Source organism: Boleophthalmus pectinirostris, unplaced genomic scaffold (assembly GCF_026225935.1).
Source record: "Boleophthalmus pectinirostris isolate CB_2022bp ecotype Guang Dong unplaced genomic scaffold, ASM2622593v1 HiC_scaffold_10, whole genome shotgun sequence".
NCBI lineage: Eukaryota > Metazoa > Chordata > Actinopteri > Gobiiformes > Gobiidae > Boleophthalmus > Boleophthalmus pectinirostris.
The window spans coordinates 15,362,223-15,378,409 of record NW_026570971.1 but is presented as its reverse complement, the minus strand read 5'-3'; the positions used below and the strand labels follow the sequence as shown (position 1 = coordinate 15,378,409).

General features: G+C 42.3%; 1 protein-coding gene across 1 annotated transcript; it reads left to right on the top strand.

Moving 5' to 3' along the window:
- Positions 1 to 539: 539 nt before the first annotated feature.
- On the top strand, positions 540 to 10,848 carry rnf144aa (ring finger protein 144aa). Its single transcript, XM_055155857.1, has 8 exons — positions 540 to 1,030; positions 4,023 to 4,173; positions 4,646 to 4,750; positions 5,294 to 5,354; positions 5,935 to 6,148; positions 7,029 to 7,176; positions 7,607 to 7,696; positions 8,791 to 10,848. Exons 2-8 carry the CDS (start codon positions 4,039 to 4,041, stop codon positions 8,920 to 8,922), a joined length of 885 nt encoding a protein of 294 aa, XP_055011832.1. The 5' UTR covers positions 540 to 1,030; positions 4,023 to 4,038; the 3' UTR covers positions 8,923 to 10,848.
- Positions 10,849 to 16,187: the final 5,339 nt, after the last annotated feature.

Sequence of the window (16,187 nt, the reverse complement as noted above, 5' to 3'; positions counted from 1 at the left end):
TTGTTCGGTATCTACCTAGCCAGAAATAAAACATTTATCTTAGGTATAGGCCTAGGTCTAGCCCAGGTGTTGTCACGAAGAAAACCACCATTTGAGGATTCACTCATTTATATAGTCTATGGATACACTACTAACGGGAAGGCCAAATGCCAAATAGCCTAGTTGAAGCCATTTCTATGGAATTTATTGAAAATCACATAATCCAATGAAGAGTGCCCAGTCCTGTCGTCACAGCATAGCAGCTCAGGTGAAAAGAAAACAAGGATCGAGGCAAAAATGGCAGCTGGAGCGGATCAAACGGCATCAACTCCAGTTATTATGTTCTATGCAGTCTATTTTAAAAAATCAATAAGTTATTTATGTTGATATTGGGGGCATATTTATTGTTTTTCTACTGTTCGTTTTTTGATTTCCGTGACACAAATTCAGGTTGTCGTGTCTCTCCTCTCTTGAAGGTGATATGCGTGTGTTGAGACAGCAGAGGGCGCTGCGGTGTATGTGTGGTTGCTGCAGTGCGCGCTGTGTCCGCTGGGCGGCAGAATAGGACAGTAGAAAGATGGCGTCTCTCCAACGAGAAGCAGCTGATCTCCTCTGCACGGCAGCACTAACGCAGATCTAATAAACACGACGCCCACGGAGCTGTCTGCGTTCACACAACCGCATGTTTGTGTGGAAATGATGTAGCAAACTAAAGAGGACACGGCGTACCTGGTATTTGTGTGTGTTTAGCCCGAGCAGAGCGGCGCTGTCAGAGGCGAGTGTCGCAGCAGCCTATGGCGCTTCCCTGCGCTCTGTTTATCTCTCTAGTACGGGCTTCATGCTTTTCCATGGCGCTGGACACGACAACAGCAGGCCATCCAACCCCTGCTCCGCGCTTTGAGGCACTCGGATCAGACATGAACACCAGTCCCTGTCAGTGATACCCCCAGTCCCGCCATCTCTCTGCCGCCTGGCCGCACGCCCTTTAATCCACTTCAGGAGCTCATCCTCCGCCTTGGTCCCAGCGACAACCATCACGAAGCTGAGCCAGGTAGGAGCTAGCCTGTTTTGTACAAACAGTCTTTGACACAGATCTGTGTCTGCTGCAGCTCTGACCTTTGCATTTAGTGCAGTGCATCGTCTCACAAAAAGTCTCCCCACTCAGAGAAACCAGAGGAGATGTTGTGATTTCCAGACACAGCCAGGCACCAGCAGCAGGCCAACTCCAGGGGCAGCTAGCACGCTCGGACCAGCAGGGGTGAGGCTGTCACGGGTCAGACAGTAGCGCCGTGTGAGGGGGAGACAGACACTGGCCCAGTGTGAGGGGGGGAGCCAGACAGACAGACAGTGCACCCATGTGAGGGGGTAGACAGACACTAGTCCCGTGTGAGGGGGGGGGGGGGGGGGGGAGACAGACAAACAGACAGACAAACAGACAGTAGAAGACCAGATAGCACAGGTAAGCCAGAAAAGAGGTCAGGTAAGTGGAGAGAGGAACATATATCTGCCAATTACTGGTAAAAAAAAAAAAAAAAAAAAAAATCAAATATGCTTACAAATAGCAGCTTTAAGTAGTTTATGCACAAAGAAAGTGAATTGAAATAACACTCATACCAGTGCCATTCACTCACTCATTTCCTTGTACAGCTGCTCTGACTCACACACTCCTTTTGTTGATCTGTTTCTGCTTTTGAACCAGCTCAGGCCTGTCACTTCTCTTCAGCTATAGGCCACCACATTTCCTCCTTTCTCATACATGCTCCTGTTTTCCACTGAAGAGTTGACTCTCATTATCCTCATTATGTGTGGCCAAACTTCCTTGTCAAAGCCTGATCTTGTCAAGTTAAACGAGGCCAGACCTGGTTAGTACGTGGATGGGAGACCAGTGGGAATATCAGGTGCCACAGTGGTTTCCCTGTGGGGAAAACTGCCATTGTGTCCATAGGCAAGACACTTCACCCACATTGTCTTATGCTTAGTATGAATGTGGTGTATGTTGGTCATGGTCGATGGGCGCAGATAGACAGCCTCTCTTCTGTCCGTCTACCCTAGGGCAGCTGTGGTAACAGTAGTAACTTGCCAGCCAGTATGGAGTGAATGAATAATGCACAAAATTGTAAAGTGACTTTTGAGTGTATGTTAAAGCCCTAGCTTGCACATAGCATAATATTAATATTATTAATATCAATATTAATATTAATATTAATATTAAGACATGGCAGGAATTTTGCTCAAGCTTAATTAAAGAGCTTAAAGCTTAAAAAATCTGATGTTGAATTGTCAAATGTAAAAAAAAAAAAAAACTGGGAGTAGACCGTAGCATTAAATAGACTGAATTGCAGAAATATAACTCTAGAAAGCTTTGTTTGAAAGATCCACAGATTTTCTGTTATTTTTAATATACATGGTATTTTGGCTGATATAGCCTTTATGTGGGAGAGTTTTATAGTGACCTTTAGGTCTTGAACTGAGCCTGGTCCAAACTCTGCAACGTTTGTTTGTGCTGTTATTTTTGTATCTTGTGTTGATGTGGGAGGATTGCTGCACTGTAAATGTTCCACTGTGTGTAGCCCCCCTCTCTCTCTCCTCGGTATTGCATAACAACATAACAGACTGTGTGTGATGGCTGAACTGTTCCTGTGCCCTGCCAGGGCTCTTTCTTTTGGCAAAACATTACTTTTCAAACTTCCTCCTTGTTACTTTTACTGAGGCATTTCTTGAGGAAGGAAATAGCAGTGTAGAGCTGGCAATAATGTGTCTAAAGATGGAAGCACTCACTGTTCTGGGGCTGGTACATACTCCCCTGCGTCATGTGTCCACCTTTGTATAAAAGACCAGTGCAATTAGTCATTTATGTTTAAATGTGTACAATAAATAAAGTTCCAGTCTCCATGGTGACCACTAAACAGCATTGAGAGTGTGAGTTGTAGCTGTTCTGAGCTCTCACCAACCACTTGTGTGTCCTTGACCACGTAAGTTTTCTTTTATCAGTTCTTGTTAACAATGCCTATTTGTTTCTTCAGTCTTAGCACAAAGGCGACATACAAAGAGCAGCAAACTGCCTTATTACAGTAGCTCACATTGGTTTGATACCTGTTTATTTTCTTGTTTGTGATTTCTTTGTGCCTATTTCTTCTTTATGGATGGTAATGTTTTGTGCTTTACCCCTGTATGTGCTACAGAAAACCAAACTATTATAATTCAGTATAACCTCTTCTATCAAAGCAACTCAGTCCATTTCACAGCTTCATAAAGTACACTTTAGTATGTTATGGCCTTGACTGCAGGCTGAAGACAGGACTGTACACGTTCAGTGCCTTGGAATATTTACATTTAACTAGCGTTATATAAATTCAGAGCTTGTTCTACAACAACTAGAGATATGTATGAACTCGACTGAACTGCAGGCTCCTGTGGTCAGTCATGGCAGTGACTGGACAATTTAATCTGCTTCTTCACCTATGACTATGTTGTTTACTATTACTTCTCCTAATCATTTTGAGAGCTTTTGTTGATTAATCGATGCACAATATTATTGAATACTGGTGTAATCCCTCATTCATCCAGGTAGGATCCATAGCATGTAATGTGAAAAAAAACAGGACCAAAAACTTTTGTCTATTTGACAGAATTTTAATTTTCTTTCTATGCACCTAGAATGTTGTGTGTGTTGTGGTCAGAGGGACCAATGGTGTAAAGGCACACAAATGTACCACTGTAACATACAACTCACTTCAGCTCAGCCTTAAGGCCTTCATTCAGCCTGTTCCTCAGAATCCTGGTCCTGTAGTGGACTTCCTGTAAACAGCTGAGTACTGCTGGGGACACTAAAATAAGCCAACAGTGACGCCCAGCCAACAAACCGGACGCTTTCACAATGTACGCCAGAGCCAGAGCCAGAGAATGTTCCACCTCATCCTCCTGGAGTTTCTAATAACATTAAGAATTAGCTGACTCACACTGTCTATTCTAAGAAATGAGGGTGCCATCAATTAAATGTTTTTACTATTGTATGTTGTGCTCTCCTGTGTTTTCCGTGGCAGGTGTGAAGCGGTGAAGATGACGACAGCGCGCTATCGGCCCACCTGGGAGCTGGCTGCAGACCCTCTGGTCTCCTGTAAGCTGTGCCTTGGGGAATTCCCTTTGGAGCAGATGACCACTATTTCTCAGTGCCAATGCGTCTTCTGTACACTGGTGAGCCACTCCAAACAGCAGCATACGACAAAGGACTGTAACACATACTGGGCTCATTAACATATTAGAAGTGAAAATAATATAAGAAAAGCTGCTGATTGTGAGTGATTTGAGATGATGTCTCCGAGTCCATGCTGAGTAACCAGGTCACACCATCCTCCCATGTGATCAGAGCAGTCAGATAATCAATCAAAAACGCTACTATGTTGTTTGCCTGGCCTTGGACTGCACCAAAGGAGAAACAGTGGTGCAGTCAAAACAAATGTAGTTTTATAGCAATAACAATGACTAACCAATCGTCTCAAGGCCAGTTCGTCTTCCCCTTCAGTTTCACAATGTTTATGTAATCCTGAATAAGAGAAGGGCAGGGGTGAGAGAGGCTCCAGTGACAGATCAGACCAGTCAAACAAATGTGATGGTGGGGGCAGAGGAACTCTATGTAATTCTGCTCTTATGTGTTGTTTTCCCTCAGTGCCTGAAGCAGTATGTGGAACTCCTGATTAAAGAAGGTCTTGAGACTGCTATTAGCTGCCCCGACTCAGCCTGCCCCAAACGAGGACACCTGCTGGAGAATGAGGTAAAGCCTCACATGTCACAAAGTGGAAGAGTTGGGAACGGGGCTGAGAGACATTCAGGGTATGGCGTCTAGTAATTTAGCATCAGCCTAAAAATTTTTCTATAACGGCTAACAAGGAGCCATGATATTTTTATGTGCCTATTTATCTTTCAAATAATATTTGACATTTTATAACTTTAAATGATTACAAGGGTAGGCTTTTAGACTTGTAACCAAACCACAAGATTTGTATTACAATATTGATATTGTATCATCACATTAAACAATACAATATATCGATATTTTTGATACTTTTGCACACCCCTGCTGTTTGAGTGGTTTCTGAGCTCAAGTCATGTTTGAGATTTTATGAGAAATGCAGCACTGTCCCAGAGACAGCAGAGACAAACAGGGCCTGTGATCCAGAGACAGGCTTCAGTGTGAGCTCATTGGGGCTCCACAGAGTCAAAGGGCTTTCTCTCTCTCTTTCTCTCTCTTGATCTTGTGGGCTAATACTATTCAGACTGTCACCTGCTCATTCTTTGTTGTCCTGATTTGCTTCAGATTGAATGCATGGTGGCCACAGAGATGATGCAGAGATACAAGAAGCTTCAGTTTGAAAGAGGTAAGTGATAATCAGATAATGAAATAGGACTCTGATCCTAACCCTAATCCCCTTTAGGAAATATAAAACAATGAAGTGTTTATTCAGTGAATATGTGGATCCAGCACAGTGGTAAAAAAACCCCACGAGTCTATTTTTACTGACTGCTGCGTGGGGGTTTACATAAAGTTGAAGAAAATGACAAGCCAGACAGGAAGCTAGACTTAGGCAAATGATAAGTGTCTGGTATTTTGCAGAATAAACAGTTTTCCCAGGCTTTGGCTGTTTCATCTCTGTTACAGCACACAGTGTGAACCAGGAGTGAATGGAGTTTTTTCTTTGGCCGTGGGTGACAGTAGATGTCGCACATGGGTGTGATTGTCATTGTAAAAATAGAATAATTGAATAATGCAACCTCATTTAAGGAGATACCAGTTGAGACTGTCCTGCATTTAGCTGTGGTCTGATCTAAAGTTTAAAGAATAAAAGCACTAACTCTAAGTAGAAAAGATGGACATTAATATGAGGAGTGGTGCTTCTCTGCGTTGTGTAGTTAGTGACCGCCGATGCTAGCCTTGTGCTCATGATGATGCTGTTGTAGAGGTGCTGTTGGACCCTTGTCGGACATGGTGCCCCTCGTCCTCGTGCCAAGCCGTGTGCCAGCTGCAGGAGACTGACTCTCCTCCCCGGCCTCAGCTCGTGCAGTGTGCCGTCTGCGCTCTGGAGTTCTGCTCAGCCTGTAAGGCCAACTGGCACCCTGGACAGGCCTGCCGCGAGAGCCTGCCCATCGCCACCTTCCTCCCCGGGGAAAACAGGTAGGGAGTCCTGACACCTCGAACATAAAGTATGCTAATGATCATTTATTCCAAATCACTGTTTAACTTGTATTACAACTCGCCCTTATGTAACAGATAACCTTATGTCATGTCAAAAGATGAAGATGGTAGCAGCTTCATTGTTACACTGTATTGCCTCACTCTATCTCTTACATACACATATATAATTCTGTCTAATTGACACATATATTTTCACACATATTCTTTGGCATAAACTCTAATAAAAGCACCATTCTTTGTGGGTCCGTGTACCATTCGTTCTTTTGAATTTCAATTAAAGACGAAAAACAATAAAATGGGAAACAGTTTGTTATTTCATTATTCTGTTTTAGTGTAAAAAAAACAGATTTCTATTTCAAATATTTAATTTAAATGTTTCAAATAACACCAATAACTGGTGCATATTTTAATTTAGATATTTTATTGTCTTCTAGCAACAGAACCTCCGGGGCAAAAAAATGAGAGTGTTCAGTGTTATTTTAATAAACTTTAAATTACATATTAGAAATAGAGGTTGAAATTTGTCTGGTTTTTTTGTGACAGAAAACCTGAATAATGAAATAACAAACTGTTTTCCCATTTTATTGTTTTTCGTTCTTAATTGAAATTCAAAAGAACGAATGGTACACGTACGTTTGTGCTTTTTGTTATGAGTATTATAACTGTTCTTCTAGCTAACTATTGTGTCTAAGTAATTTCCCTTGTGCATCAGTAAAGTTAGTTTAAACCCAAGTTGCTGAAAATGAACAAAAAGGCAACATTAAATATTATCAGCATGTACCTTGAAGGAAGTGTGAATACTTTTACATGATGGGATGTGTACTTATCAAAAATGTTTCTTTTTCACTTGTCTCTCCAGCTCTTTATATAAGAACGAGGAGGATGATGCTCCTATTAAGCGCTGTCCCAAATGCAAAGTGTACATAGAGCGTGATGAAGGCTGTGCACAGATGATGTGCAAGAACTGCAAACATGCATTCTGCTGGTATTGCCTGGAGTCCCTTGATGTGAGTCTCAGCTTTTACTTTAGCCTTTATCCTTTATCCTGGTCTCTGTAGGACACACTAAAATAAAAGTGTTCATGAAAATAATATCATTTTTAGCTGAAGTTAGAGTTAACACAACCATGTGGCTTGTCTGTCAGATCTGAAGTGACCAGTCCTTTTACAAAGTGTGAATGTACTTCTGAGAAATGGGTCCTAGGCTAGAAGTATTGAGTGGGCAAACTGTAACCTTGTGCACAGATTTTTTATAGTTGCTGCTGAAGTTTCCAGTCAAAGCTCTATTTTAGGACAAATACAACAGGGTCAAACAGTAGCATTCATGAATTTCTAAAGGTAAAAAGAACCAGCTGTACTGTAGTTTGTAAATTTGTGAGTTGGTAAGTGCAGCTGTCAATGTCTTGATGCCCTGACTGAACTGTATGTGCCCTCTCAGGACGACTTCCTCCTGATCCACTACGACAAAGGGCCCTGTCGGAACAAACTGGGCCACTCCCGGGCTTCAGTCATCTGGCACAGAACGCAGGTGAGACATGGACAGGGAGGGCACATGTACACTTCCCTAACAGCACCACTATGTGAAATGAGCTAGAGCAATAGTGTGCTTTTTGCATGAGCCCAGCCTGTTTACAGCTGCAAATGATCAACTGACACAACACCACTCCAGATGAGTCACTTTCTAAACACACGGACCAGTATCAGATTTTTCAAACTATGTGGTGAATAGAAGATTACTGTAAGGAATTCTCTGTATTTGGGCTGCCCCACCTGGGAGAAACCTACCCAAACATGAGCATAGCATGCAAACGCCACACAGAAAGAATGCTCACAATCTGCTTAACCATTAGACTAACCACTGGATATTGGGCTTGCATTATTAACACAGACCACCTATTCTCCCTCTCCCCATTCACTCACTTATTGCATCTTTCCCGACCACTGCAATAAGGTGTGGCACGTTGATTATTAAAATAATATAATGCACGGTCAACTTAATTAAAAATACATAGCTGTCTACCAAAATAATGTATTGCAACCCAATCTGTTTTAGAATCAACTGTTATATGGCGCCCTCTTCTGGTCCCAGTTTAATGCCCACTTTCCTCCAATACATTTTTTTCCTGCACAACACTAAGAACTTTGTGTGGCAAAAGCAGAATCAGTTGTATGTTACTGCTACTGCTCCAGTCTTATAACAAACATAAACATCTACAGATCTGCTTAATATTTCGATTGCATCTGGCATCTAAAAAAGCAAGTAACAATAGAACACCAGATACACAACTGGAACACTGCAGACTACACACACATATATTACTAACATACTTTGGGATAACACACAGTGATTTCTATTTAAATATACTATTTGAGCAAAACTGGGAAAAAACATTATTACAAAACAGCAATGTAGGTTCAGATTGTGTTTGAGAAGTGTGGTGTTCACTGAGAGTGGTAGGACATTTTTCTCATTTATAAACTGTGGTGCTTATGTTTTCTTTAAGTGTTTATGTTTTTTGAAGAAATACTATATTGTTCAAACGTACATAAATTCTAGACTACAGCTGCACTTTCAATAAAACTTCAGACCCACCCACCAACATGACTGCTTTCTTTGTGCAGGTGGTGGGGATCTTTGCAGGCTTCGGGCTCCTGCTCCTGGTAGCCTCTCCATTCCTGCTGCTGGCCACGCCCATTGTGTTGTGCTGTAAATGCAAGTGCAATAAAGGGGATGATGACCCACTGCCCACCTAACACTGGCAGCTCTCTCCAGACACTGCTGTGTTTCTCCCTCCTTTTGTTTTCCTCCACCTGCTTCATGCGCTTCTGTTTGGGCTGTGCCACGAGGAGCCGGGCCTCATGACCGAGGTGAAGGTTGGAGCTCGTCTGGAGACTCTGTGTGCTGGGCTGTAGGTGGATTTGGGAGATCAGGACAGGACCATGTCCAGGCCCTGGTGTGACCCAGTGATTACATCAGCAGATATTTTATATGCAGCATTTCTGTTCAGAACATCTACAGCTCTTCTCCACCACCACACTTCGATGTAGCATTCGAGTCTCCCTCTGAACAGGTGGGTGTGAGGTCATTAGCACACAGAAGATGGTTTTACTTTTGTCCTGGCAGTGGCGCTCTTGTTCATGTACAGTTCTTTGATGATGTCATTATTTTAAACTGGCAGAACAGCGGACAGCTGTGTTTCTACTCGAAACACTTTTAAATGGTTCAAAGTTCAATTATTTTTTATTCTGCTGTGTTGGAGAGTGCTGTTTGTTTCCCTTGGGCATCTCTGAAGTATGTGGATCTCGAGGAGCACACTACTTTTATTTCACACGTAAACAATGTCAGCTTGTGTTGGATTGACGGACAATATTTCACTTTACGGTTTTAAATCTCTAAGTCCAGTGCCATCTTCATGTGTTCTTCCTGTTCTTGCCCTGAAAGTGAAAACCAACACACAGATTTTGTTTTTATCTGACTGGCCGTTTTTTATGCTATTCAGTCCTTTTTCCCTAAACCAGAATTATTTTAAATGGCAGAGAAAACCAAAACAGAAGCATACCTTCATAACAACATAACCAGGTCCTGGTATGGATCTTACAGAACCAGTTTTGTACCAACCATTCTTTACACTATTGTCCTTTAGCCTGCACTGTGTTTGTTTGAATGCAGTAGAAATGTGTTAATGAAGTGCATTACTGTTGGAGCAGCCGAATACATGTCCCCAGTTCATACCTGGCAGGATTAGCCAAATAGAAAAAAGTAGCCTTAAAATGAGACTAGCCAAAACCTGGCAATTTCCATGTGGGGTCTGAAGTTTCCCAGGGAAAGCCTGTGGATGCATGTGCACTCCTTAGTACTATAAACCCTTTATACTCCTAAGATTGAATGATGTCCTTCAAATGCCTCTGATGATGGCTATAATCTACAGGTGTTTTTTATTTGGGTTGTGTTCAGTGAGAGTTTCCAGATAAGATGTCTGCATTGTCCCCAGACACAACATGAGATGCATAATCTACAGCACCCTATAGCTCCAGCTGCAAACTTAACATTGCTACTAGTTCGTGTGAGCCACAGTGAGCCTCCAACATATTCAAAACTCAAGCTGCTTCTTTTCTCTGGCTAACTCTGTAAATACCGATTTCACAAGAATCGTAAAAAATATGCCATTTTGCATTGCCGCTATTTTGACAAACCTGGTCAAATTGTGACTGATACACAAAGGCAAAGTCTAATCCTTAGCCCCTCATCTCAACATACAGTATATTCCATCATGTTACTCTGAGTCCAGGCAGTTATACAGTGGTGGGCTGCTGTGGATGCTTTTAGGTCATTTTTGAATATGTGAGGTATGTGGTGTTTTGTTTAGATACAGATTATCTAAAATGTTTACTGTGTGCCACATGGAGCGGGTTGGAACAATGTACGGAGACTGGTCGTACACATTGCTTATACTGCCACGTGACGCAGAATCTTCTGATATGCAACCTTCCCCTACAGCAGGGCCATCCGTGGCACAGCGCTCGGACACTCCCAAGGGCTGCAGCACAACTCCTCCTCTCCTGCACTCTCTGCCCCCTCTGAGCCTGTATCACTTTGTCTCTATGAAATCTGTTGGTTGTATAGGCCTACCTGTTTGTAAAATGGCAGTTTTGTTCATTATAAACATTCGACCTGTTTAAGTGTCTGTGTTTTTTTTCTCCCCCCCATTCATTGCTGTGTCATCTGAGACTGTATTTGAAGTTTAGCCCAATAATTTTGTCAAATAATGTTAAACAGGTTTCTCGAGTAGAGAAGAGTATACTGTTGCATGATAACTAACTTAAGGGCACTGTGACTCGTTGCGTTATGCAGATGGTTTGCCACAAGAGGGCGCCAGAGTGCTTTAAAACGGCACACATGTCTTTACAAATATCGACACGTCTCATCTGTGCAGGGTTCACTTGGTACTTTTACTTGTTACAGTATTTATAAACCAAACTAATTCATGCTTTAAGTTATTTGCGGGTATTACATTTCTAAGTGAAAATACCGGAATAACAGAAACCTGTAATAATTCAGCAAAAATTACCGTATTTCTTACAAATGGCCCATTATGTTTTTGGTTACTTTGAGAAGGCAAGTCACTTGTCCAAACCACGCAAAACCACTAGTACAGACATGTCAAACTCAGGCTCGGGGGCCAATTTTGGCCCACGATTGTTACGATCCAGCTCGTTTGGGGTGAGGGCCGTAACAACGATATAATTATATTTGGTCTCGAGGTCATATCAAATATGTATTAGAGCTGGCCCGCCGGCTACAGATAGACTATAGAGACATTATTTATTTAAAATGTTGTTATTATTTTATATTATGCTTGTTCTGGATTCAATGTTTAAGCAAAACTATTATTAAACATTTATTTTAATAAAAAAAAGGTTTAACAAAAGAAGAGAAAACATGCAGATGTTGTTGAAATTTTTCAATAAATATTTAGTTTGGCCCACGACTTATTCCCAGTTTTTAATTTTGGCCCTCTGTGAATTTGAGTTTGACACCTGCACTAGTAATATTCAGTCGTTTTAACCCTTTCTCAAACCTGACTGGATTATCAATTAGCACATAGCGCCCTCTTCCGAATCCCTGAATAATCTATGAATGTCATGCATCTTCACCATTATTTACCTAGTCAAATCGCTTGCTTGAGCACAGACATAACATTGAACATTGACATAATTACTGACAGGGCATTCCGATATTTCCAATGTACATACTTTGTTTCAGGTTGTTCCAATGGAAAAGTGTGGCCAAGTAGTCATGTCAGAATTTTACTTTCTGAAAAACATACCTGGTGTTGTGTTTTGTTTCATTCACACATGTAACCCTTTAATATTAGTCTGTCTACAACTCTAAAGCTCAACATGCTCTGTTCCACTTTGTGATGTCATAAAGTGGTAGTTTTCATGTTAACAGCTACTGCTACCTACAGCAAGTTGGAAATTCCAGGGCTGAAATTATCCAAATGATACAAGTCAAGGTGTATGGAGTTTAGTAACACACTGGAGCACTTCCTGTATTAGGCCATGACATCACAAGATGGAGTGTTTTCTGTTTGAGAGAAGAACTCGGCAGGGTTTGTGTGTTAAAGGTATGAATGAAACAAAACACAACTCAAGTTGTGTTTGTAATGAGCAAGCAACACTATAGCATAGATGAGAGAGTAGAGTATTATGGGCCCTTTAAGAGCACTGATGAGCTGTGGACCTGCATTAGCCGAGGCCATTTGACTGCACATCATATAAATGACCACAGTAATTCATTGTCATTTCTGCACCTATGATCGGTGTGCATGAGATATAAATTGAGGGACTTCATTATCACAAGTGCTGGAGGGGTAAGTAACATATAACAATGTGAATTTTGTAATCTTCTAATTTATTTTTTCCCTTGTTTGGCGGGAGTGTGCATGCATACAACTTAGGGCTAGCTTCTTGTTAGCCTTAGAAATCTTGTTCTTGCGGCAAATAGAAATAGACTTTAAAGATCCTCAATACATTGCAGCACTATTTTGTCATTGGAAGACCACGGTTTGGTGAGTCTTTGGTTGGTGAGTTGTTGCATGCATTAATGTTTTAATTTATGTTAGAGGTGTGCTATAATCTTGTGTTGAGCATGTTATGGCATTGAATGCCATTTGTTTTCTTATTTTCCATTTGTGCTCAACAAAGTCAGATGATAAAGGAAAAAGAAAACTATTTTGGTTGTCTTTTGTACTAAGGTTGCACTTACATGCAGGATTATTGAAACATGCAAGCATGAAACTACTCCATGTATATTTTTGACCCATGACATGGTTAAGAGCTCAAAAAGTCAAGTCTGCAGAATAAAGAATACTGTTGTTTGTCCTTGAGCAGCTGTGGCAGCTCTGGCCACAGTCGGCGTCTCTCTCAAATCTACCTCTTCACAGATAATGAAGCTTTCATGTGACACTGGGATCACATGACTTCTTTATTTTAGTCTGTGCAGATGTTAGCCTTCAGACACAGAGGTATTTTTAACCAGTGAGACAGATGCCTTTTGCAACACCCACACAAACAACACCACAACTTTATAAAGTTCAACAACTGCTGCCTATTGCATTGCACTCAAATGAAAGAAGATGTAAAATATATCTATCTATACATTTTATATATAATATATATATATATTAAAAACAGGAATTATGTTTAAATCTTGTGCTCTATAAGCAAGTAAGCTGAAATGACATTGCAGATTTTTCCAAAGTGAGGTAATTTTCGGAGCTTGTGTAGTTGCAGACATGGTCATGCAGACTGCAGCCAGCACATTGTCCCGCAATTAGTCCAAAAGCGAAGCTATGCGAACTGTTGACTGGAGATCCTTCTCAGTCAGAAGGCCAAGCTTCAAAGATGGCAAGCTTGGATAGAGGGAAAGTTCCGCAAATGGCCAAATGTCAATAATTAGTTTGAACTGTGCATTTTTGATGAAGCCAGTTGGTGTGAAAGGGTTTGGGGCAGTCACAGGGAGCTGTGCCTCTGAATGTAAATGAAACAAAAGGTGGGAGTTCACATGACAGCTTTGGAAGGCCAGGGCTGCAGCCGTCACATTCTTCCGAGCAGAAGCACAGTGCACCAAACATTGGCACATGGCGAAGCGCTCAGAGGCAGCACGAGCAAAATAACTTCTGTTCCAGGGAACAACAGAGCAGGAACAAACACAAGCCCGCAACTTTCTGCTCCTTATTATTCTGTGATTTCGTAATCAAGAGGATGGGTTCTGATCTACAAACCATAGACAGCTGGTTCATTTCCACTGCCGGGCCTTGTGGGAGATGTAGTTTCTTCTCTCAACGACATATGCAAATCCCAACTGTCCCTCCCCTCTCGCTCCATAATTGCCGACTTTTCAGTAACAGAAGGAGGCCCATTTGTGAGCGCGTGCTGCCGTCAGGGTCCGGCCTTCTTTCAGACAATAAATAAAAGATGCCGAGTTGGTGTGGAGCAGTGTGGCAGAAGGTGTGCACAGACCGCCAGGACTGCACTCCCCTTTCCATGCGCCTCAAACGCACTGCATTGTGGGCTGTGGACTGTGCTGCCTGGGCGTCCCTCTAGTGACATGTAAAAAGCCGGCCCCCATCTGGCCAACAGATTTGAGTGCAGCCCTGGAAGCCTTGGCAGACTGAGACAGGTGGACGAACACAGTGCCAGTCTGCTCCCCACTCACCACACGCAAACTTCACCCTAACAAGCTGTGGCACTGACAAGATATGTACGCATTATCAATCCATCATACTGCTATCTAATCTACACTTAGTGAGGAACATCCTTGGTATGGTGTAGATCAATGCCTAAGATGTGGTGCTTAGCATCTTCAGGGATTTATTGTTTTGGTCCGTGTAAATACCTAAATATGCCTGCACAGGCCATAGCTATTACCCCTTTTAACTTTACTTTACCTGGAATCATGGTCAGGGCAGTCAGTTGTGTAGTGTCCCCCTGAGGCCACAGCCTGAGTGAGCTGTGATGGGGTGACACTGGGGCCTGACTGGGGGTTCGCTGATACAGTGCTTGTCCAATGGGCAAATGAGTCTAATATAGTACAATGAGCAGCCTGCACTCTGCTTTCTCAGAAGACAAATTACCCAAAACAAGTTCCATATGTGAGCTGATCAAATTTGAAGATTTTATTTGATGTATTTATTCTTAATATAACCAGGGCAGTTCAGGGGAGACCCTATTGTACATGTAAATAGTATAAGGGGAAATGAGAGAACTGAAGCTACAAGTAAATCCACCGTCTACTGCCCATTGCATAGTGGGGAGTGACATAATGTTGATGCTTTGACATGTCATTGAGGTGTAAAAATTACTTGTCTAGAAACAATGCACTGAAGAAAAAGCCTAGTATGTCCAACAACTGTTGGGCATACTACAGATATTAATTACTGCTTGTGTGCTCCAGCTCAATTAGAACAGCTCAGTGTTTTTTCCAGAAGAGTGAGAAAGGAGAAGGAGTCTATTATCTCACTTTGAAGGACTTAAACTAGCTTTTGGAATGATACTGTTCTCTCCTCTCAGTCATGTAAAGGCTGCACTAGACTGCTCTCACCTGGGACTGGACAGGAGGCCCCATGTTCCTGTGTGAGACATTTGTTTACGCTGCATCTTGACTGAATATTGGTTCTTCCTTCAGCCTTTGATTCTGTTCTGCTTCTCAATTCTTTATGGATCCGCAGGATTTCAAAGAGCTGCCTCCTCCTGCAGGCGGAGCGTTGGCCAAGTGTGGGATAGGGACTGCCCATCAGAGGGTGCTTCTATCAGCAGGGGGCTGCCTGTCTCCAATTCAGGTCAGCCTTGGCTCAGACGAGCCACGGCGCGCCCTGTGATCGCAGTAAGCACGCTTGTTAGTGGAATTGATAATGCAGTCATACACCTGGGTCCTCTGAAGTTGGCATGGCACTTTGAAAAGGGGCAGACTGGAGCCAGGGCAGCCAGTTAGCGCACGTGTGGAGCTGAGGAGAGGAGGCAGAGATGGGGAAAGGTCCTTTTGGCATATGACAAAACAGAATAGATTTCAACAAGCGACCTAGAACACTGTGGAATTCTACTAATACAGGGCATATGGCAAGGAATCACACACCGCATAACAACTATCAGTTTGCTTCTTCACAACTGATTCATGTCAAGGCTTTGTCTGCAGTAACTTTCAAATAATAAAAAAAAAAAAAAGTCACATTTTATAAAGCTCTTTTCCACCTTCAAGGCATACAAAGTGCTTTGTGTCAAGGGACCATTCACACACACATTCATACACAGTGTACACAGACACAGATCCTACACCACAATGGTGTTTGTTTGAATCTGTTTTATGTGGCCCTAAAATGTTCAGTTTTAAATGAGATAAATGCTAGTTACTGTGGCAGCCCTGCCGTACACTGTACTGACCCGTCAGCGTGCCCTGTGACTTCCATCTCCTGCACTAGTACGCATGCTGAGATGCCTCATTTATGATAATCAGAGTA

Coding starts and splice junctions, on each gene's coding strand:
- rnf144aa (XM_055155857.1), top strand. CDS start 4,039: ATGACGACAGCGCGCTATCGGCCCACCTGGGAGCTGGCTGCAGACCCT. Junction 4,751..5,293: donor GACACCTGCTGGAGAATGAG/GTAAAGCCTCAC, acceptor GATTTGCTTCAG/ATTGAATGCATGGTGGCCAC. Junction 7,697..8,790: donor TCATCTGGCACAGAACGCAG/GTGAGACATGGA, acceptor TTCTTTGTGCAG/GTGGTGGGGATCTTTGCAGG.